Genomic DNA, 24,257 nt, shown 5'->3' on the forward strand with positions numbered 1-24,257 from the left:
CGGCAGGTAACTCGCCTCATAAGGTCCAAGTCAGGAGTGTGATGGAATAATCCATTTGCCTGGATAAGTGCAACTCCAACAACACTCAAGAAGGTCAACACCATCCAGGATAAAGCAGCTCAATTGATTGCCACCCCATCCACCACCTTCAACAATCACTCCCTCTACCACCAACGCACAGTGGCAGCAACGTGTACCATCTACTAGATGCACCTCATATAGGCTCCTTAGAAAGCACCTTCCGAACCCACGAGGTCTACCATCTAGAAGGACAAGGACAGCAGACACATGGGAACACCAGCACCTGCAAATTCCCCTCCAAGCCACTCACCATCCCGACTTGGAACTATATTTTTTTATTCATTCACGGGATGTGGGCTTCGCTGGCTGAGCCAGCATTTATTTATTGACCATCTCTAAGTGCCCTTGAGAAGGTGGTGGTGAGCTGTCTTCTTGAACTGCTGCAGCCTATGTGGTGGAGGTACACCCACAGTGCTGTTCCTTCATTGTCGCTGGATCAAAATTCTGGAACTCCTTTCCTAACAGCACTGTGGGTGTACCTAAACCACATGAAGTGCAGGAGCTCAAGAAGGCAGCTCACTGTCATCTTCTCAAGGGGAATTAGGGTTGGGCAATAAATGTTGGCAATGCCCACACCATGTGAACGAATACATTTTTTAAAAGCTCCTGATTGAGCATGGAGTGCGGTCAGGGCCTTTTCTAGTACCATTTGCACTCATGATGCTCCCTACTCATTCTATAATGGAAGAATGCTCATTTCGTATTTTACACTGCCGACCCACAGCACTGATGCACCGAGAAGGCCACATGGCAAATTAACTAAAGCCAGTAATTCTTAAAAGGTGCTTTACACCCTTAAATCTGTCTTAAATCTGATTGAGTTTATTTGTTCACTTGGTAATTCCAAGACTTTGCTCAGGGGGCAGTAGTGGAGGAGTTGGGGGTGGGGGGTGGGGGTGGGGGGTGGTTGCAGGATGCTCATCACTGTAGTAGCTTCAGGTTCAGTTTCAGGGTAGTCATTTAAACAACACTGAAAATAGTGTTTTCTGCTCTCTCACCTCATTTACTAACATGTTCTTTGGAGGATGTTCATTTTGAGGAGGAAGAAGTGGGCTGTGAACACTGCACTCAGCTTCACTCCAATTAGTGAGTGAGCGATACACATGAACCAACAGTTAAAACCTATTTTCCAATATAAAACAGGGTCATCAAGCCTATTTTTGGACAACAGGAAGGTGGTCCTGACTGTGGTAAAATTACAGCTGAAATCCCTGCAACATCTTGCCAAGTGAAACTGTGTTTCCAGGAGTGACATTAAAAAAGATTTTACTCCTCCACTCCCCATTTTAGGCACCAACAAGTGATGGATAACTGGCGGGGGACAGCTGGTGTATTGATGAAAGGAGACCTGACTGCCCATGGGAAGGTTAAATTGTAGTAAATACAATCTTCTGGCTGAACAACCAGCTTAAGAATTCTTTAAGCCACTGAACACTGAGATTTGTATATTTCACAAGACTTCATCACATACACACACACACATACCTTGATATAGCTGAGCACTAGTGCTTGTTGAAATCACTCACGTGTCAAGAAACCTATATAATTTGGGACATCAGTGAAGGAATCCATAGGTCTAATCTATATAACCACATGCTCAAACTGCAGGCCACCATGGAAAATATAGCTACTCAGCCACCGCCACCCCCCCCACCCCACACCCCCCCAACACCCCACACCCCCACTCCCCAACATTAGCTGAGCTTGTAAGCTTCTCACAAATGCCTCAACTGGAGCTCTACATACAATGGGCTCCAATCTACAACAGTCTGTCTTGTTGGGAAATTAGATTGAGACAACAATATGGCGCAGGCATGTTGGACTGAATGGCCTCTTTCTGCACCATGACTTTTCCAAGGTTCTATACTTCAGCAATTCAGAATCCAACAATTTCACTGAATCCCAGTGGTCTGTTGCCACATAGATCTCTAGGCATTCTGAAGTTATTGGGGCATGAGAGGAGCTGGCACTGATATTAGAAATGTCTCTCAGGGCAACCAAACACAGGGTGGAATTTTCCGTGCCTGCTGCCGTCGGGCGTGTTCGGTGGCATGAGCGGACAATATGGCGAGAAGGCCAAAAATCGGTTTTACGACACCGTGAAAGCAGTTCGTGATCGTCCGTTCAGCCCATCGATGGTGGGCCGCGTTTCCTACCATCGGACGTCGGGAACCAGGTAATATAACAGCACATTATTATAAGGCTAGCCTGACTGATTCAGCCCACCACCCCCTGTTCCCCGCCCCCACCCCACACACATTGCTGGATCGTCCACCCATCACACCAACATGTTTCAGAACAGCATATAAAAAGGATGCGCTTGGTGGGCTGCACTTTGAGGGGAACTTGGAGGTGAGTGCACAGTAACATTGCAGAGTGCTCGTGAGGGACACCTGTTGGACTTCAAGGTTGAGGCGCGTGGGGGGACAAAGGCTGCCCTGCAGCTGAGGCGACTTTGGTGGGGAGGGGAGGCTGCCCTGTGATTGAGGCGATTTGGGCAGGGGGAAACTGCCCTGCGGTTGAAGGTAGCGCATAAGCATGTGCTGGGTAGGAGGGGGTGGTGGGTGAGGGAAGCGGCCACGCATTAGAGACACCTTGTATAAAGTGACCATTCCTCATAGTTCAAGCACAGCCACATTGATGTCGGACCTCTAGCTCATCTGCCCACTCAAACAACACAAAGGCCTAAATGTGCCACCAAGTGCTCCAGAGCTTTTCACTCCGGACACAGACTGCAAACTAATGAGCTTTTTAGTGGACTGCAGAACAGTTGGATGGCTAGGAGTTGTACAATCTCCTTGCTAAAGCTGGCCATGAAGCAGTCACTGGTGGAGGCGCTCACAGCCTCTTGCAATGTCATCATCCCGCTTTAGGCAAGTCTCCCCCATGGTTCAAGCTAACAATGCAGCCTTGCAGCGTGGGTTAGGGGAATGCCTGCTCCTGAGCTGAGAGCACAGCATGCAGTCCAATGGGCAAAACTGCCACCAATTGGTCAGGTGGAGTGGGATGGAGGAAGGTAGAGTTTTGGGCAGCCATGCAGCGCACCAATCTCTGGCCATCCAAGTGCTGGCAGCACTCTCTGGGAGGTGTTAAGGGGCCTTCAGACTTAACCAAGAAAGATTCTTAGTATACCCATGTTAACCCACACGTCTCTCTAATTCATCCTACAGGAGTGCATCAGGAGCATGGAGCCTGGTCAGCTAGCTGCATGCCTTGTGGCGTACAGAGAGCTAAGACGACGGAGAAGAGAGCGACTAAGGCGCCTGGCTCAGCAGAGGGAGGAGCAGCATCCTCTGGAAGAAGGGGCCACTGGGACTACTGCACACACCGCCAAAAAGGCACAGCAAGCCATCACTGCTCAACACCTAGGTGGACCCAGGGTCCATAGACGCTATCTTTCATTCCTACAGATGACCAAGAACCAGTATCGCTGAAGACTGTGCATGTCTAGGGAACTGCTCGGTCACATCTGCCAGCTACTGCAGGGTTTGGCGCCACGGGGACATGGAGGGCATCCACTGCCAGTGGTTGTGAAAGTGACAGCGGTGCTGAATTTCTACACCAGTGGCTCCTTTCAGGGCTCCGCAGGTGACCTCTGTGGGATAGCACATCCTCCACCCACAAATGCATCCATGAGGTCATGGATTACACCTTTGCGAGGGCACACAACTTTGTATGTTTCACCTGGGGCCAAGAGACCCAGGATGCAAGAGCAATTGGATTTGCCTAGATCTCTAGTTTCTCACAGATGTAGGATGCCATCGACTGCACTCATGTGGCAATCTTATCTCCATCGCAACACACAGTCAACTCTGTCAACCACAAGGGATTCCATTCTCTGAATGTGCAGCTGGTGTGGATCATCACAAATGCATCCTGCAGGTCTGCAAACAGTTTCCAGTGAGTGTGCATGACTCCTACATTCTCAGTCAGTCACAGATCCCTGACGTCTTCCAGGGTGCACAGAAGCTGCAGGGATGGCTCCTCAGGGACAAGGGCTACTGCAGTGGACGTGGCTGATGACACCTATGCAGCGACCTCAGACTGCAGCACAGCAAAAGAATAATGAGGCTCGTGGCGGAGCATACCATCGGGATGCTGAAAATGAGGTTCCAGTGCATGGGCCGGTCTGGCGTTGCCCTGCAATATAGCCCACAGAGGTTGTAACAAATCTTTGTCGCTCGTTGCCCTTTGCAACCTGGTGCTGCAACAAAGAGAGGAGCTGGCTAAGGAGGAAATGCAGGGGCTGGAGGTCTCCTCCAATGAGGAAGACATCGATGGTGATGTGGGTGAGGAGGTCCTCAAAAGCAATGATGATGATGATGATGAGGCCCTCACACAGGCTAGATGAGGCAGGTGTGTTCGGGAGGCCCTTATGGCTGCTAGATTTGTGGAGGATGATGATGACATGCAATGAGGAGGCACTATAAGATCCTCACATGCATCTTTCAATGTTTGACTCCAATCTGTCTTATGGCAGCACAGATACCCTCTGTGTTAATGTTCCTGCCATGGAGACGCAGTGGAGGTCCTAATAGTTGCTCGAGTGCAGGAGGATTATAACGACATGCAGTGAGGACACTCCATAAGTCTTCACATAGTCTCTGAGAATGTCTCACTCCTGTCTGGCCAAGGGCAACTCGCTTGCACTCTGTGATCAGGGTCATATCATGGAGATGCGGCCAGGATTTGATTCTTTGTCCACCTTCAGCACCTGACCCGTCAGGAACACAGTGTCACTGGTCACAGGTGTTGAAGAGATGGGGGCCAGCCCCACCTTAAAGGTGCTGAGAGCACATAGAGAGAATGATGGAACTCTGCGACAACTGCCCACGACATTCTGGCAGCAATGACAAGCACGATCGGGGTGCAGGCACCATTATTGTATCCAGTGAGTGTGAAGTCAGACCATCACTTTGGTCTGAAGGCTGCACAAAGCACAGAGGAGAGGCCCTGGATTGAGACACCTGCCTTTATCTTGTGCAGAAAGGTTTCACATCTGAGTGACATGAACATTGCACATCAGAACAAGGAGCCATAGGCAGGGAGACATTCTTGGGAGTTTATTGACAATAGTGAACATTTGTACAAGTGATTAATACTCGTACCCTGGCTCTGCAACTACATCTTCTTAATCTTCCTAACCCTGCCACAACACCTTGACATCCACAGCAGAGATGGGGGCAGCCTGCTGACCTGAGATGACCGTGACGGGCGTCCTCTGGAGGGCTGAGACCTGGAAGGCCCTGGCCTGCTTTTGGGGACCTGCTGTGTGGCATGGCACCCTCCTCAAGCTATGAAGCTGGAGCTGCTGGGGTCACAGGAAGAAGGGATTCAGATGGGCTCAACACTCCCGGAAACACTTGGATGGATGGCCCCAGGGTGTGCACCTGCTGATCCTGCCCCCTATGGGTGCACAAGGTCCACTGGCTGACTCCTTGAGGATGGGGGAGCTGGAGTGAGATTTCAATAGACGTCGGCAATGCACATAATACCTGGACAATGATATACACAGTGAGCTTTCTTAGCTTCAGTTCATGTAGACAGCAGCTTGATGCATAGAGGCTGGCAGCTTTTCACACTTGTATTATCTTTGAATGCCTTCCCCATACATATAACCTCACATCCTTTATACTTGGTTCTCCCTTTTTAATGTAAGTTCCATTGTTTCAATATTTCATTGCAACTTTACTTTTTCCATAATGTAAATCTTTCACGGTACTCATATTATCAGTGACCTTTGGGAAAAATAAACACACTGTTTGACTTAGCTTCATATGGCTAGGTGTAACATCTCACCATCTCTTTGAAATTCAAACTAACCTGGTTTATCTAAAAGTGCACATGTTCCTCACACCTCACATTCTAAAACTTCAGCCATGTTTACATACTTAGCATTTCAAACAGGCTTCCCTTTTGAATCATTCAAAAACTGCTGACTAGGTGTCTGCAATTCAACTAAACCCCCTCCACACACATCCACACAGAGAAACCATTCCAAACCCCACTATTAACCTATCTTTATTTGAAAGAATGCACGCAGCATTCATAGGTCTAAATCCTGAAACTCCATTCCTAACAGCACTGTGGGTGTACCTACACCACATGCACTGCAGCAGTTGAAGAAGGCAGTTCACCATCAGTTTCTCAAAGGCAATTAGGGATGGACAATAAACATTGGCCTAGCTAGCAATGCCCACATCCCATGAATGAATAAAATAAATTGTAACAAGATGGACAAATTGATAGCATAAATATAAATTAATGAGTATGATACAATAGCCATTACAGAGATGTGGTTGCAAGGTAACCAAGGCTGGAAACTGAATATTCTAGACTCTACGAGAAGGATGCACTATTTGTAGCTAACTAAGTTAAGGATGGTATCAAATTGAAAGAAAAGGCATTCAGTGTTGCAAAGATTAGTGGTAAACCAGAATATTGGCAACATTTTAGAAACCAGCACGGAATGACTAAAAAAAAAGGTGAAAATAATATGAAAGTAAATTAGTGTTACAAATGCTGGATTTTACAGGGTGGTTATGTCTTAAAAGTTATCCTTTAAGTTAAAACGAAACAGAACAGTCTGGAAAGGAGGATGGTGAACTCTACTAAACTTCTGCCATAGACAGGCTCATGTGATCTGGTCATGGGGAAAAAGACCCAAATCAAAGCCTGCTGAAAATTAAGTGGCAGTTTTGACACTTTGGTACAAAAAAAGGGGGAGCTGCTTTTTGAACACAGAGACAGACTGAAGCAGCTACAGCTGAGAAGAGCTGGAAAAGATTGTTTTTGGATTAGCAAACAAGCAGGATGCTGGTATGAGCAGGTTCTCTGTTCGAAGAGAATAGAAAAGATGGAATCTTTTGGGGGTTTAAGGGACTAGGAGTCGCTGAAGCAGGCCTTGCTGGTGGAAGTCTGGTCTGGAATACTCAGATTGAGTGGAATGATTTTCGAAGGATACCAGAAGATTTAACCTGGTTTGCCAGGGAGAAGGGGGATTGCTGGAAGATGGGATTATCTTGGAACTTCATCTTCTATTGCTACCCATCTGCCTGCGGTGCACAGCAAAAGGAGTTGAAAGAAGAAGCTCAATTTAGATAATTAATGTTGAAGTATCTTTTCTTTAGTTTGGTATATTAGTTGCCTGTTAAGTAGTGTTTTATCTATGTTGATTTCAGATTGTTTGTTACAGTAGAAGTCTTAAAATGTGAAATTTTGCCCTGCAATTCTTTCCATTAGTCATGAGAAATTCATATTTTTTAAAAGTTATCAGTCTCTATATGGATCATAACACTAGTGTCACAGACACTTTTAAGGCATTTACCCAAAGTTGCCTGTGTACAATGTATTTGTATATGAGTATGTACATTTTAGCCTTGGACTAATTCAATTTAAAATAACCCAGCAGCAAAGCTTTTTTTTGCTGAAAAGGAATAGGTTAATTTATTTCACACTATTGCTCTGGAAGTTACTTAAGAAAAGATAGAGTTACCAACACATGCACTCACAAAAATTAGTTACATATGAAAACAAAATGATACATGAATCAAGTTCAATCAGTATTGCTGCTGCAGGCCTGATATTTCGAAGTCGAGATGTGTTGTCTGAAGTGTTGAGTTTGAAATTGTAGAATTGTCTCCACAGCTGTGATGACTCCATTAGTCAATCTGCAGGAGGTTGATTCTCTCAGGAAGATGGAATCAGGTAGGGGAAATGAGGAATTTCTTTAGTTTTCTTTCAAGAAACTGCAGTTTGGCCCTTTTTTTTTAGCCTAGCTGATTACAACAGTTTGATGGCTGTGATTGTTGGCTCCTCTCTCCTTGTGGGATGAAGTTCTGTCTCTCTCTCAAAGCAGTTAGAATTTTCACTGCTAAATCTGTAGCAGAGAGCCAAGATGGTCACTGTACCACGTGATCTGGACAAAATTCCGTGTCACTTTCCAAGTAAGGCATCAATACTTCAACAGCCTTTCTCCCACCTGTGTTTCTCAGCTTTCATTCTAGTCAAGGCGAAATCTATATTCTTACAATGAAGCATCGAAAAGCTTTGTTATCTCCTGAATGAAGCACAGTGAGCCATAATTAAATTAAAGATTGTCTTTTGTCCTCTTGAAAGATAAACACATTCTGACCCACATCTGGCTGAAAGGGGTCAATTCCACAAGAGAAGTCATGGGGCCTTTGGACTCTTTTTTGAAAAGTCTTTAAACTCAGTCCATTTTTAAAAAAGTAATCTTTAAAAGTTTTCTAAAAATCTGTAACACCACAACTGCACATCGTAACACTAGCAAAAAATATAAAGACAGATGATAAAAGCTTCTAGGGAAAACATAGCCAATGTGAGCTTTGATCCCTTGGAGGATGAACCCAGGAAATTAACCATGGGAATCAAGCAAATGGCAGAGACTTTGAGTAAGTATTTTGTATCTGTCTTCATAGAAGACTCAAGAAAGATCCCAAGAATAGTAGAAAATCAAGAGACAAAAGGGAGGAACTTAAAACAATCACCAGAGAAAAATTCTCAGGAAATGGGACTAAAGGCTGACAAGCCCACTGGACCTAATGGTCTGCATCCTAGGATCAATGCAGGATGCTAGGCTAACCAGCCTATAGTTTCCTGTCTCTTCTTTCTCAAATGGAGGTATGACATTTGCTGTTTTGCAATCCACTGGGATGTTTCCAGAATTTCAGGAATTTTGGAAGATTAAAGCCATTTCATCCACAATCTCTGTAGTCACTTGTTTTAAAACCCTAGGATGCAGGTGGGGAGGTCTTGTCATAAGACGCAGTGGTAGCATAACTGCCTCTGAGCCAGAAGCTCCAGGTTCAAGTGCCACTCAGGACTTGGTGGCCAAGGAAGGTATATTCATAACACAGCCAAGAAGATCAGGTATCAACCTGTCAATCTTTCCAGCTTTTGCCAATGGCATGTTTTAGGAGTGGGAGGGACTCCTGGTCAGCCATGTGAAGGAAAGAAAGCTGGAGTCTCTACCATCACTATTCATAGCTCTAGACATGAATGTAAAAGTGCATGTTGACATAGCAACTCAGGCTGCTTGGTGAGTCAGTTGGCTGATGTGGATCAAATTGGTGACAATAGCATGGGGTTTGATCCCTGTTCTAGCTGGGGTGAATTTGGGGCCTGCTTCCTTGCACTACCTGTGATGGAGGTCACAGTGCTGTGGGTTGGACCTGCCTTTAAGCAGAGAACTGAAGAAAGGAGGAAGATGCAGGTCATCATGTCCATGGGGCTTGTCAGCCTTGAGTGCTTCTCCTCCCTCCTTTTTAACCCCTTGATTTATGACTGTTATGATTGTGTTTTGACATCAGTGAAGGCCAAAGGAGTCCCTTCACTTTTCTTGGGACCAAATCAAGGTGTGCCACAGCTCTCCAGAATTCACTTCAATTCACCCCAGCGTTCCTGCTATTCTCCGAGGTATGGGATTTCTCAGGGTCCTTTCACTAGCATATGGCTTGGTGACTCTCCAATTGCTCTCAAGCACTTCAAAATTATGGACACCCAGCTCAGGCATGGGCCTCACTTCATTATTGCTTAGTGATTCCAATTCAGAAAATACTCTTGATTCTGGTGGCGCACTGCTCCTGGTCCACAGCTGCTTTACAGCTCCTGACTTAATCTTCAACTGTCTGTCTTAAAGTGCTCCAAAGTTGAATGTCTGTTTGTGATAAATCACACAGATAAACCCAAAACAAAAGGGTACCTCCCTGCATAGCTTATTCCTGTAGCAACATGGCTTCCTGGGATGTTTTCAGACAGAAATTTAAATCAATTAGCTTTACCTTCAACACATCCTTTTGGTTCTCAGACCGACATGAATAATTTAAATCTCTAATGGGGCCAACTATAATCTTACCAGGCTTACAGACTCCATTGCAAAACTCAGAGGGCCGCCTGTTGTTTATTGTTATCATCCCTGTAACTCTAACCCTTTTAATGGGCCACTCTTTGAATTGTAATTGTCTTAAAAGTGTTTACCAGTTTCTCAAATCAAGTACTTTTATGTATCTTGCATTTTAAAATTTCAATCCTAAAACATACCATAAAATGAGATATTCGTAACAACCTACTGTGAGGACAGATACAAAATACTTATTCAAAGCCTCTGCCATGTCCTTATTTCCCATTATTAATTGCCCAGTCTCATTCCATAAGGAATCAATGCTCACTTTAGTTGCTCTCTTCCTTTTATAAACTTGTAGAAGCTCTTACCACCTGTTTTGATATTTCTTGCAAGTTTACTGTCGTTTTCTAATCTTCTGGCCTACCACTGATCTTTGCAGCATTGTATGCCTTATCTTTCAATTTGATACCATCCTTAACCTCCTTCTCATAGAGTCTTTCTTTCTCAATGGAATGTAACTGTTTTGAGAGAAATGAAATATCCCCTTAAATGTCTGCCACCACTTCTTTACTGTCTTATCTTTTGACCCATTTTCCCAGTCCACAGTTGCCAATTGTCTCTATACCTTTGTAATTGCCTTTATTAAATTAAAACACTAGTTTCAAACCCAAATTTCTCACCCTCAAACTGAATGTAAAATTCTATCATGCTATGATCACTTTTGCTTGAGGATCCTTTACTGTGAAGTCATTAATTAATCCTGACTCATTACAAGTTAACAGGTCAAAAATAGCCTGCTCCCTGGCTAGTTCAAGAATGTATTCTTCTCACTAGTGACTTATTTCCCTTGCTATTTCTTATTTCCACCCAAACTGATTCTACATCTTGACCTCCAAAGCTAATCCTTTCTCACTCCTGTAATACCATCTTTTATTAACAGCTATGCTACCTCCTTTTCTTTTCTTCCTTTCCTTCCAAAATGTTAAATACCCTGAATCGTGCTATCAATTCATCTATTTTATAAATGCTGTGTGCATTCAGTTAAAGATTTTTTTACCAGTTTTCCCTACCCTGACATTATTTGTTCTTTAACTCATGTCTGTATGCTCTGTCTCTTCCTGTTATATTCTGGTTACCATGCCCAATCGCAAAATTCAGACGGTTCCGACTGTGTTAGATCAATAGTTACCCAGAAAAAGTTAGAAGGATTAAAAACACTTCTAACTTCTGGGTAACTATAGTATAGACCCACACCGATCTACCCACGGGACACCCCCCACACCCTAAACCGCTACTGGACTCCTCCCCATGGGGACTCTCCACCACCATGAAGATACCCCTCCCATGGAATTCACCCCCCCCTCCAACCAGGCCTGATCTGACTCCTAACTTTCACCGCCACCACCCACCCCCAACCCTCAAAACCAAGGCCTGACTCCCAATTTCACACCGCTCCCCCCAACCCAAGATCTGACTTGACCTGACATTCCATGAAGCCCAACCCAACCAACACCCACCCTCTCCACCCCAGGCCAAGCCCGACCCCACCCCACCCACCCCCTAAGCAAATCCTACCCACTTACGTTATACATTTATCTTCTCCCTGGCCCGTCAAGGACTTTTGAGCCTGGCTGGACCTGTTTACGGCAGCTAGTGCTGCAAAAAAGGAGTGTGGCTTCCTAAATCTGACTGAGCTGCCCTCAACGCTAGGCCCCGAGGACATGCTGCACTCCCCAGATCTTGCTTAGCCTGAATCACAACCCGACTCTGATTGCCACTCCACAGAAGCTCAGACCCACTGTCCTACTCTCATTTCTTCCATCCTAATCTTCTCACTCCTCCACAAAAATTGTAACTCCCTTTGGGAATTCCATTCATCATAGTCAAAACATCTAATTGGGGGTGGGAGCAAAATGTACATGGGCAGCAGCTGAATACAGAAGCAACCCCACCCTCCCCCCCCACCCCCCCCACCTCACCCTCCACAACCCCACCCCAGGGAGCTGTTTCCAGCCCTCCATTCAATTACAGGATAAAGTGGAACTGTGCACCCTGTTGCCATAGGTATAACTGACCTAAGTGTCTTCTGTAGCCTGGTGTGATATCAAATGCAATAAGACGATAAAAATGGGAAACTGATGTATAGTACATCACTTGGTCAGCTGTAATCAATTCTAAGAAACCACAAAAACTGGCATTGCTACAAATCACCAGCATCAAAAATAAGCAGATTGCTATATGGAAGTGCTTCTGCAATTCACAATCAATTTTCTCCATGTTGTATTAATTATTTTATTGCATTTAGATCCAAAATTTCATTTAGGTGACGACATAACATTCAAGATAAACATCTTCCTACAAATTATAATATAACTAAAATAGAATCAGAGAGTCTCTTTCTGACATTCATTATTGCATGATAATTCAGTGGAACATACTCTTCCCTGTAGAAACAATCACATTCAAAATAACAGGTCACTTAATGGAGAACAAATTCCTAAAATTAAACGTATCTATCAGAGAAAATTGCAATCATCATTGAATATTTAGCAGTTACTTTGAAAGACAGTCATAAACACAACTGAAGTGCATTGGACCATTCAGGTGATTTTATAAAAATGATAACTGTTAACTGACTATTACAATATTGTGACCTTCTTAGGAATACAATTTCAATCAGCAATTTATTCAGTAATTCCCCAAGAAATGAGTTCAACAACCGAACCAGATAGTTCATAAGTTGGAAATATGTTCATTTGTGCAAATTATTATCTGGAAAGGAAGAACATGCAGGGCTACGGAAAGAACACAAGAGAGTGGTACTAAGTAATTTGCTCCTTTGGAGAGCTATAACAGATACGACAGGCCAAATGGCCTCCTTCTGCTCTGTACCAGCTCTGTTCTAATCCGAAGCACCAAAACAAGATTTTTGCTTATCAACCACAGAAATACACTAGTGCCAAAAAAGGCAAAATTTAAATATAAATTGGCAAGGACATTCTACAGTCAGAAAGTAACAAGATTGTTTCTTCTGCTCCAGAAGGCAGCAAAATTGGTAAATTCTCTCAGTATTGATGCAGTATAGATATTGCCACTCTCACAGTTTAGCTCGGACAATAGTAGCTGGGTATTGAAGAGCAAGGTGTTTTTCTAGAAATGCTAGAACCTTTTTCCAGGAGTCCTCCTGAGCATCTGAATGAGGTTTGGTCTCTCCTCCCCACATCAGATTCACTGCAGAAAGAAAGTGCAAAATAAGGTACCGTTAATTAGTAGATTGAAATTTTAAGAGGTTTGCTTAATAGTCAGATCTGGAATATTGCTGGGGGTCCAGTACCTGACCAAATTCTCACAATCGCAATTTAAATGTTTTCTTTTGAAAAATAAATTTATCTCATTGGAGGAAGACCTGAAATTTGGATCATGGAAGCCAAAACTGGTGAAACAGTAATCTTCACATGATAGAAAGCAAAGATTTTGAGAAATTTTGCACTGTCCTGCATTTCAAAGAACCCTAGCAACATTTTTGTCCTTTTTTGAGGCATGATTAACAATGAATGATTCCTAGGATAACTAGAGGTAAACCAAATGGATCATCTCCCCTCAGCCTTCAGTGAATTAAACCAACAGTCCTACATTTCTATTACTTTCCAATTTGCTTTTGAAGCAAGTGAGTGCAGCATATTTGATTGTCAAATGATGCCAGGAAGTATATTTACAAAGCAACCAAACTCCAAGAAAGAGACATACTTCTGAATTCAAGCTATTGAACATAATGTGGAGGCCTGAAGTAAATTCCTTTAAGTCCCCTGTAAGACTTCTCAATTGGGAGTGCACACAGAGATCCACTCTCAGCCTATGTAAATAATTGTTTGTAAACCTGATGAGCAATCAGACACAGGCTCAACACAGCTCCTATCTTAATTCCCTTTCTCATTTCTCCTCGGCAACTTCTCACAAAGCTTATACAGGCTTTAAGGACATGACAGTAGCAAACTGAATCCATGAATGTCTATTACTACTGACTGGGAGAGGTTGGGTGCAAAAGGTACAATTCAACAAAATTTCATTTAAAAAATGCTCTAATGCATTTTACAGGTCAAGTGTAATGGGAATATGACTGCACAAGGAGGCCCATCGTTTTCTCAGGGGACTAGGGTTGGACAATAAATGCAGTGGTGCCAATGTCACCCACGTCCCAAGAACAAATAAAAAAGCAAACCTATAATCTCCTATATTGCTGACTTCCCAATCCTAGGAATGGCCAGTCAGCAAACATACCCACAACCATGAGAGGCAAAATTGGAGGTGCATTACTTATATACTTATGAATTATAGTTTTAAATGCACAGAGGCCTGGGATCAGCTTCCCTGACCAATTCAGGTGATAATGAAGGAAAGTATGGTGTTACACCTCTAAGATTTGTGTTAACTAATCTGAAAAGGGTGGACAGATTTGAAGTTGGCACTGAAGAGCATCCACATTGTTGGAAAGGGTGCAGAGGAAAATATCCAAAATAGTATTGCAGTTGGGAAGTGACACAAGGCCTCCTTGTTCCATTTTCCTTTATCATTCACTTCCAAATGGGGGCTGGCACAATGCAGGATTAAGTTTCTTGTTTAAGGAAACAAGGTATGTATGATAAGTCTAAGGACAGAATTTTTTGTTGTTCTACATTGGGATTCTGATCAGGACAAATGTTTAAGCCAGTTGTGACCCTAACAACCACTGATGCCATGCAACTGGTGAATCTGGGCTGCAGCTCTGGTTGGAATATGTAGCATTACAAACAGCAGCTATTCTAAGTTATAGTTCCCACAGCCACTGCTTCTCGAATACGGGAATGCCCAGGGAAAAATGCACCATGCAGCATGAGTCAAGAAAAACAGAAATATTTTTCAGTGAGAACAAGAAAATCGAACGGAAGTGAGCCCAAATAACAATTCTTTGAATGGACCTAACCAATGCCCAAAATAATTCAATGAGGAGTTTCACATGATCAATTGTTTATTTAGATATGCCCTCTATTAAAAAGAATCTAGGACATTTGTGGTAGAATATCATGTTTATGCAAGTGCTAATTGGGAAAACAGACAATGTTTAAACATATCAATTTGAAGACAAAAGCACAGGTACTTGTGAAAGAAATTGGTATGTATGCAAATTAAATTTATATCCAATCACGAAAGGAAATAGAAAGCTCAAAGTTTTTTTCAAAAGGAAATTAGATGGACTCTTGAGGCAAATAAAGTTGCAGGATTCCAGCGATAGATAGGATAACAGGACTGACTGGATTGCTCTGCACCGAACTGGCATGGGCTCAAGGGCTTAATGGCCTTCTAGTGTGTTAGAATGACACTATGATCCTATCACTATGTGCTGAACAAAATATTCGGGTCTAACTAATGAGGACAAAACTACCTAAAAATGTTGAATTACAGGTAGAAATATAAAATAGTGCATCAGTATTCAGAAAGTTAATTCTATTTTTGGTACAAGCTCACCTATTTCATTTAGGGAATTTATCTTAAACTTCGATTCCCTGCAGTGTGGGCTATATGGAGGCTCAATCAGATGTCCGGCTTGAGGGTATGAGAGTACTGTGAGCAAGTGATCATTTCCTGCAGCCTTCATCACCTTCTGGATCTGAAAAGGAAAAGTAAGCAAATGTACACTTCTGAATATTTCTGGTCAATATCTCAAATCACATACTCAAATCAAATGATTCATCTCAAAATAAAGCATTCAATGCAATTACCTCGATAGCTGATTCAGGTGCAGGCCAGTTCTGATCATCCTCCCCAAAAATAAGCATCAAGGGGCATCTAATTTTATCAACCTGCCAATCAAACATAAGAGTTTAAGAAGTGGGGAGGTAACAACAGTTTATTCATAGATATGAAGTCCTGTATCTTGGGCGGCAAGGGTGCAGAATGTACCCTGGGTGGGGGATTTCATGTCCACCACCAAGAGTGGCTTGGTAGAACCATTATTGAGCAAGGTGGCCGAGTCCTAAAGGACATAGTTGCTTGACTGGGTCTGCTGGAAGATGGTGAGGGAATCAACAAGAGGGAAAAACATACTTGACCTCATCCTCACCAACCTGCCTGCCACAGATGCATCTGTCCATGACAGTATCGGTAGGAGTGACCACTGCACAGTCATTGTGGAGACAAAGTCCCACCTTCACATTGAGGATACCCTCCATCATGTTGTGTCGCACTACCACCGTGCTTAATAGGATAGATTTTGAACAGATCCAACAACTCAAAACTGGGTAGCCATGAGACGCTGTAGGTCATCAGCAGCAGCAGAATTGTACTCAAACACGATCTATAACCTCATGGCCTGACATATCTCCCATTCTACCATTACCATCAAGCCAGGGGTTCAACCCTGGTTCAACGAAGAGTGCAGGAGGGCATGCCAGGAGTAGCACTTAGCATACCTAAAAATGAGGTGTCAACCTGGTGAAGCTACAACACAGGACTACTTGTATGCCAAACAGCATAAGCAGCAAGCGATAGATAGAGCTAAGCAATCCCACAACCAACAGGTCAGATCTAAGCTCTGCAGTCTTGCCACATCCAGTCGCGAATGGTGATGGACAATTAAACAACTCACTGGAGGTGGCAGCACCACAAATATCCCCATCAGTGCAAAACATGAAGTTAAAATATTTTCTACAATCTTCAGGCAGAAATGCCAAATGGATGATCCATCTTGGCCTCCTCCAGAGGTCCCCAGCATCACAGATGCCAATCCTTAGCCAATTCGATTCACTCCACGTGGTATCAACAAACAGCTGAAGGCACTGGATACTGCAAAGACTATGGGCCCTGACAACATTCCGGCAATAGCAATGGAGACTTGTGCTCCAGAACTTGCCACGTCTCTAGCCAAGCTGTTCCAGTACAGCTACAGCACTGACATCTATCCGGCTATGTGGAAAATTTCCCAGGTATGTCCTGTACACAAAATGCAGGACAAATCCAACCCGGCCAATTACCGCACCCATCGGTCTACTCTCCATCATCAGTAAAGTAATGGAAGGGGTCATCAACAGTGTTATCAAGCATAACTTGCTTGGCAATAACCAGCTCGCTGGTGCCCAGTTTGGGTTCCTCCTGGGGCACTCAACTGCTGATCTCGTTACAGCCTTGGTTCAAACATGGACAAAAGAGCTCAACTCCCGAGGCGAGGTGAGAATGCCTGTTCTTGACATTAGGCAGCTTTTGACCAAGTGTGGCATCACGGAACCCTAGCAAAACTGGAGTCAATGGAAATCGAGGGAAAACTCTCCACCGGTTGGAGTCATACCTAGCATAACAGGAGATGGTTGTAGTTGTTGGAGGTCAGTCATCTCAGCTCCAGGACATCATTGCAGGAGTTCCTCAGGATAGTGTCCTCACGCCAACCATCTTCAGCACCTTCAGCTGGTTCATCAATGACCTTTCTTATATTATAAGGTCAGAAGTGGGGATGTTCGCTGATGATTGCACAATGGTCAGCACCATTCATGACTCCTCAGATACTGAAGCAGTCCATGTCCAAATGCAGCAAGACCTGGACAATATCCAGGCTTGGGCTGACAAGTGGCAAGTAACATTCATGCCACACAAGTGCCAGGCAATGACCATCTCCAACAAGAGAGAATCTAACCATCGTCCCTTGACGTTCAATGGCATTACCATCACCGAATCCTCCACTATCAACATCTTGGACGTTACCATTACCCTGAAACTGAACTGGAATAGCCATATAAATACTGTGCCTACAAGAGCTGGTCAGGGGCTAGGAGTCCTGTGCCGAGTAACTCACCTCCTGACTCCCAAAGTTTGTCCACCATCTAAAAGGCACAAGTCAGGAGTGTGATGGAATACTCCCCACTTGCTAGATAAGTGCAGCTCCAATACCACTCAAGAAGCTTGACAATGTCAAGGACAAAGCAGCCCGCTTGATTGGCACCATATTCACAAACATTCACTCCCTCCACCACCGAAGCACAGTAGCAGCAGTCTGTACCATCTACAAGATGTGCTGCAGGAATTCACCAAGGCTCCTTAGACAGCAACTTCCAAACCCATCACCACTACCATCTAGAATGACAAGGCCAGCAGACACATGGGAACATCATCACTTGGAAGTTCCCCTCCAAGTCTCTCACCATCCTGACTTGGAAATATATCGCCGTTCCTTCATTGTCGCAGGGTCAAATTCCTGGAACTCCTTTCCTAACAGCAATGGACTGCAGTAGTTCAAGAAGGCAGCTCACCACCACCTTCTCAGGGACAACCAGGGATGGGCAATAAAAGCAGGCTCAGCCAGTGAAGACCACATCCCGTGAATGAATAAAACAAAGATCAGCTGAGGCAGAGTGAAGCCGAGCAATACTACCGAGGTGGACATAGACGGTCTTAGTGGTTGGAAATTCATCTAAACATCAAATATGTTTTTGGATGGGAGCTGTTCATCATTTTGAATTCCCAGCCTCTGGTCCCCAAACATCAACATCCTGGGAATCACTATTGATCAGATATTTAACGGGACCAGCCATATTAATACTATGGCTACAAATGCAGGTCAGAGGCTGGGAATTCTGCAACAAGTAACTCACCTCCTGACTACTCAAGGTCTGTTCATCATCTGCAAGGTACACGCAAGGAATCTGATGGAATACTCTCCATTTGCCTGGATGAGTGCAGCTTCAACAACACTCAAGAAGTTCAACACCATGGAAGTCAGAGCAGGCCACTTGATTAGCAGCCCATTCGCTACCTTAACATTGCCACTGCCGCACAGTGGTAATAATGTGAACCGTATGGGGAGATGATGACGTAGTAGTAACATCACCGAACTAGAGGTCCAGGCTAATGTTCTGGCGACACAGCTTCAAATCCCAACCATGGCAGCTGGTGGAATATGAATTTAATTAATAAAATCTGAAAATGGTTGCTACTCTCAGTAACAGTGACCATGAAATTATCATCGATTGTCATAAATGCCTATCTGGCTCACTAGTGAACTTTAGGAAAGGAAATCAGATGTCCTTACCCAATCTGGCCTACATGTGACTCCAGATCTTCAGTAATGTGGTTGATTTGACTCTTAACTGCTCTCCAAAATGTCCTAGCAACTCAGTTCATAGGCAATTAGATTTGCCAGCAATGTCCACATCCCACAAGAGAATAAATAAAAAAAATATACAAAATGCACTGTAGCAACTTGCTCCTTCAACAACACCTTCCAAACTCTACCATCTAGATGAACAAGGGCAGCAGAGACATGGGAACACCATCACCTGCAAGTGCCCCTCCAAGTCACATACTTGGAACTTTATCACCATTCCTTCACTGCCCCTCTATCAAAATCCTAGAACTCCCTTACAGCATTGCAGATGTACCTACACCACATGGACTGCAGAGGTTGCTAAGTAATTAGGGATAGACAATAAAAGCTGGGCTTAGCAACAACGCTTACATCCGAAGCTCAATTACAACAGAATGTATTTCCAGCGTTTTCTCTTTTTATTACATTACTTACAAGCTAGATTAATTGTTTAAAATAAAAACAATTCCATAATTCTTATAGTTTCTCTCAGCAAGTTCCTAAAACAATCTAATCAAACCACTTTCTTATACTGAGCAGCTGAGAAGACAAGGTGGCTGAAATTATTTTTAAAATTTCTACTTATATGACAGTCCAGAAACTATATAGTGGGGATCGCATACATCCTGCTTAGATCAGTGTTCCACTGACCACTTGGTCCACATGCTGCCACAATAATGACAGTCTCAAATTAGCAGCAGGAGTGGGATCTCTCACTTAATGAGTCCACCACTTCCTGGTTCCCACCACTTTCTCATCATTGATAGACAGAAGTTTGACCCGTTAGAAGACATTAAGGTGTTGTTTTCTTCTTATCCTTTCTGCCACTCACTGTCAAAATCACAGAAGACCAATGGAACGACCAATGAATTCCAAGGCCATGTATTCCCAAGCCTTTCAAATTTAGAGATACTGAATACTGAAGCCCATGAGTAAGTCTCTGATTTATAAAATCAAGCAGGACAACAGCACAGTCAACAATGTTAACTGTTTGGTAGACAAGCTTTCTCTGCATTCACGCCTTTTCAACTAGCTTGGCCCTAACACACAACCTCAACTGAAATTGTATTTTCAGATGGCTATCAGGAAGATTAATTCACAAAAAGAGTGATGCCGTAAACAGGCAAAGGCCTATGTTTTGAACAAACATATCGATTGAAACAATGACAATGTATTGAAGAAAAACGTTCACATTGGATAAGGTAATAAGCACAATTGTTATGCAGAGTCACATGAATTAGTCATTCTTTGCCACACAACAAAGGGTCTTACATACATACATTCAAGAATGCAGTCAGCTTTGTAGTTTTTAATATTTCAACATTCTTTTTAATAGCCTTTTTATGGGATGTTGGCTAGGTCAGCATTTATTGCCCATTCCTAATTGCCCTTGTGAAGGTGATGGTGAGCCCACTTCTTGAACTGCTGAAGTCCATATGGTGTAGGTATACCCACATGCTGTTAGGAAGTGTGTTCCAGGATTCTGACCCAGCAACGGCGAAGGAAAGACGATATAGTTCCAAGTCAGGATGGTGTGTGGCTTACAGGGGAAGTTGTAGGTGGTGATGTTCCCATGCATCTGCCACCCTTGTACTTCCAGGCAGTAGAGGTCATGGATTTGGAAGGTGCTGTAGAAGGAGCCTTGGTGAGTTGCTGCAGTGCATCTTGTAGATGTCACAAATTGCTGCCACTGTGTCTTGCTGGTGGAGGGAGTGAACGTTGAAGGTGGTGGATGGGGTACCAATCAAGCAGGCTGCTTTGTCCTAGACGGTGTCGAGCTCCTTGAGTGTTATTGGCACTGCACTTATCCAGACAAGTACTAGGTGGTAACCAGCAGGAGGTTTACTTGCCTATGTTTGACCTGATGCCATGAGACTTCATGTGGTCTGGAGCCAATATTGAGAATTCCCAGGGCTACTTACTCTGGCTGTACAACACTGTGCCTCCACCTCTGATGGGTTTGTCCTCTCAGTGGGACAGGGCTTGCCCAAGGATGATGATGGGGTTGTCTGGGACATTGTCTATAAAGGTATGATTCCCTGAGTATGACAATGTCAGGGTATTCCTTGACTAGTCTGTGGGACAACTCTCCTAATTTTGGCACTAGTCCCAAGATGTTAATAAGGACGACTTCACAGGGTCGGTTGGGATGCATGTGCCATTGTTGCTTCTGGTGCCTAGGTCAATGTCGGGTGGTCTGTCTGGTTTCATTCCTTTGTAAAGTCATTCCATTTGAAGTCATGCAAATTGCACAGTAATTAATATTTTCCATTGCAATCTGTTCTGCAATTTCTACACATAGCAGAATCTTTTACCTGAATCATCAACGTTGGATCATCTGGGAATGGTAAGAGAATATTTCTCCATATCATAGTAGTATTTGCTGTCAGTTTAATTTTGCTTGATTGAATGCGGAGGCAAAAAAAGAAAAATCAATGACTAAGTAATGGAACTCAACTGTAGCAGATATATTTTCTGTTAAAAAAAATGGATATTTAATGGATTTAAGTTTATCAGAAATTTATATAGCCTATCAATTTCACAACAGTGGAGATGCACTTAAGGACTTTTTATTAAGGCCATTCAATTTTTGGCCATAAGGCAGAACCACCGGCTGGGATTTTCCATCCCCATTCGCAGCGGGCTTGCTCAGTGGTGAGATCAGAGAATCTCGTGAGAAGGCCCAAGCCTCGTTTCCCAACGATGTAAATCCTGGATGTGATTGACCATCAATGGCGGGCTGCATTTCCCACCGTTGAACATCGAGAACTTAATTGTAATAAATTTGCAGATAATTATGGTCACAAGCCGGAATCATCCCCCCACGTCAAATTTAAATCCAACGGTGACGTGACTTACAATTGCCTTTAAAAGATGTGAACCTGGTGACCTCAACTTCAAGGGGAACTCGGAGGCGAGTGCACAGAACTTTGCACAGTGCTCGCAATGACCCCAGCAGCTCCGTGAATTCGAGGGGGAAGCAGGCTAGTCTCCGCAGTGGCTTCTTCATGGCGGGCTTGCGATGCCAGGGCAAGGGCAACAGTGACATAGAGAAGAGTGAGAGGCAGCTTCAGGGCAAGAGTAACAGTGTCAGGGAGAAGGGTGAGAGGCAGCTTCAGGGCAAGGGTGACAGTGCAAGGGAGAATGTTGAGAAGGCAACCTCGGGGCAAGAGCGATAGTGCAAAGAGGGAAGAGGGAGATGGCTACCTCAGGGCAAGGTCGACAGTGCAGAGGTGTCATGGCAGCACTGACTGAAGTTTGAGCACAAACACATGCAGGGGATGGGGGGGAGAAAACAGTCCAGGCTAATGGCAAAACATGTCAAAGGTGAGCCCTCCACTGCAGCTGAGAGTGTTTTGCCTCCACCCACAAATGTATCCAGGAGGTCACAGGAGCCCTTTTTGCCAAGGCATGCATCATTGTCAATTTCGACAGGGATCAGGCAAGCCAGGAAGCAAGAGTGCTGGGATTTGCTCAGATTTCTGGATTCTCACAGGTGCAGGATGCATTGATTGCACCCATGTGGCCCTTAAATCTCCCTGGCAACAAGCAGTCCAGTATGTGAATCGCAAAGGTTTCCACTCTCTCAATGTTCAGCTGGTCTATGACTATAACAAACGGATCTTGCAAGCGTGTACAAGATACCCCAGAAGCGTCAACAACTCATAAATCCTCAGCAGGTCTCAGGTCCCTGACATTTTCCAGGGACTACACAGGATGCAAGGCTGGCTCCTTGGGGACAAGGGCTATCCACAAAGGACTTGAGCTAATGGCACCCTTGCGGCGTGATGAGAGAAGGTACAACAAGGCTTATGCCACAACCCAGAGTTCAGTTGAGCACACCTCTGGCATCCTGAAATGAGATTCCGGTGCCTGGCAGATCTCGTGGAGCACTCCTCAGAGGGTGTCACCCATCATAGTGGCTTGCTGCATGCTACAGAACCTGGTGAAGCAATGGGGGGAGGAGACCTGGATGATGAGGAGATGCAAGGGCTGCACTTCTCCGATGAGTAGGAAGTCAAAGTGGATGAGAGTGATGGATGATGAGGTCCTGGAAGGTGAGGGAGCAGGCAGTGAGGCCAATGCAGTGGCCAGGCAAGGCAGGCATAGTTGTGATGCCCTCATTGCCATGATTCCAAGAGAATGATGACGGGATGCAGTGAGGACACTCCTGAGATCTTCACATTGCATCTGGGAACATCTGACACCTGTCTGGCTGAGGACAGTACAGATACGGTCTGTGAAGAGGCTCATATCATCGAGATGCTGCTGAGAAATAGCAGCCACATGGACTTTAAAGCAGCTTGACCCTTTGGCAGGCTTCATCACCTGATCCCTTCACCTGTCAGGAATGGTGTCTAAATGGGGAGGCAACCCCGTCTCAAAGGTGCTGAAAGTACACAGAGAACATCACAGTACCTAGTAACGGTTAGGCATGAGATTCTTGCAGCAAACACAAGCCACATGGAGATGCACGCATCACTAATCTGGACAGTGACTTTGAAGCCAGACAATCACTGTGCTCAAAATGTTACATTTTGCACAGGGAAGAGGCCCTGGACTGCGACAGTAGCCTTCGTTTTGTGCAGGAAACAAGGTTTCACATCTGATTGACACGAACATCACTCAACATAACAAGAAGCCATAGGTAAAGAGACATTCTTGGGAGTGTATTTGCAATGGTCGACATTAAGTACAAATGATTGGCACCTATTCCCACATTGTGCAACCAAATCTTCTTGACCTTTTTAACCCTGCTGTTATGTCTTGGTGCTCCCCTGACATCCACAGTGGAGGTGGAGGTAGCCTGCTGACTGCAACGCCCTGTTATCTGTGGTGATATTGGCTGGCATCGTCTGGAAGGCCCCAGCCTGGTAGTGGCACCCTCCTTGGCTTGTGGAGCAGGAGTTGCTGGGGTCACGGGAAGAGGGGATTCAGATGGGCTGGGCATTCCCAGAATCACATGGGTGGATGCCACCGGAGTGTGCACCTGCTGATCCTCCTCCCTATGGGTGCCCGAGAGCCCCTGGCTGATTCCTTGAGAGGACGGGGCAGCTGGGGCGAGCTTGACATGCCCTCGCCCCCTCTCAGGGTGACACTGATGGATGTCTGCAAGTGCCTTAGTGATGGAGCACAGCTCCTGCAGCATTGCAGGACCAATGTCTTGGACCAATGTCTCCATGGCGGCCATGATCTTACCATGTG

General features: G+C 44.5%; 1 protein-coding gene across 2 annotated transcripts in view; it reads right to left on the reverse strand.

The window, feature by feature from the left end:
• Window positions 1–12,224: 12,224 nt before the first annotated feature.
• The window catches only part of LOC121285499 (peroxisomal succinyl-coenzyme A thioesterase-like), a 67,708-nt gene continuing 55,675 nt past the window's right edge, over window positions 12,225–24,257 (reverse strand). For both annotated transcript variants that reach the window (XM_041201997.1, XM_041201996.1), the window contains 4 exons: window positions 21,368–21,452; window positions 15,703–15,783; window positions 15,449–15,590; window positions 12,225–13,177 (listed from right to left, as the gene is read on the reverse strand). In XM_041201997.1, coding sequence (XP_041057931.1) covers window positions 13,044–13,177; window positions 15,449–15,590; window positions 15,703–15,783; window positions 21,368–21,452 — 442 coding nt within the window. In that variant the 3' untranslated portion in view covers window positions 12,225–13,043. The remainder of the gene's footprint in view (window positions 13,178–15,448; window positions 15,591–15,702; window positions 15,784–21,367; window positions 21,453–24,257) is intronic.

The sequence above is a fragment of the Carcharodon carcharias genome, chromosome 13, assembly GCF_017639515.1.
Source record: "Carcharodon carcharias isolate sCarCar2 chromosome 13, sCarCar2.pri, whole genome shotgun sequence".
NCBI classification, from domain to species: Eukaryota; Metazoa; Chordata; class Chondrichthyes; order Lamniformes; family Lamnidae; genus Carcharodon; species Carcharodon carcharias.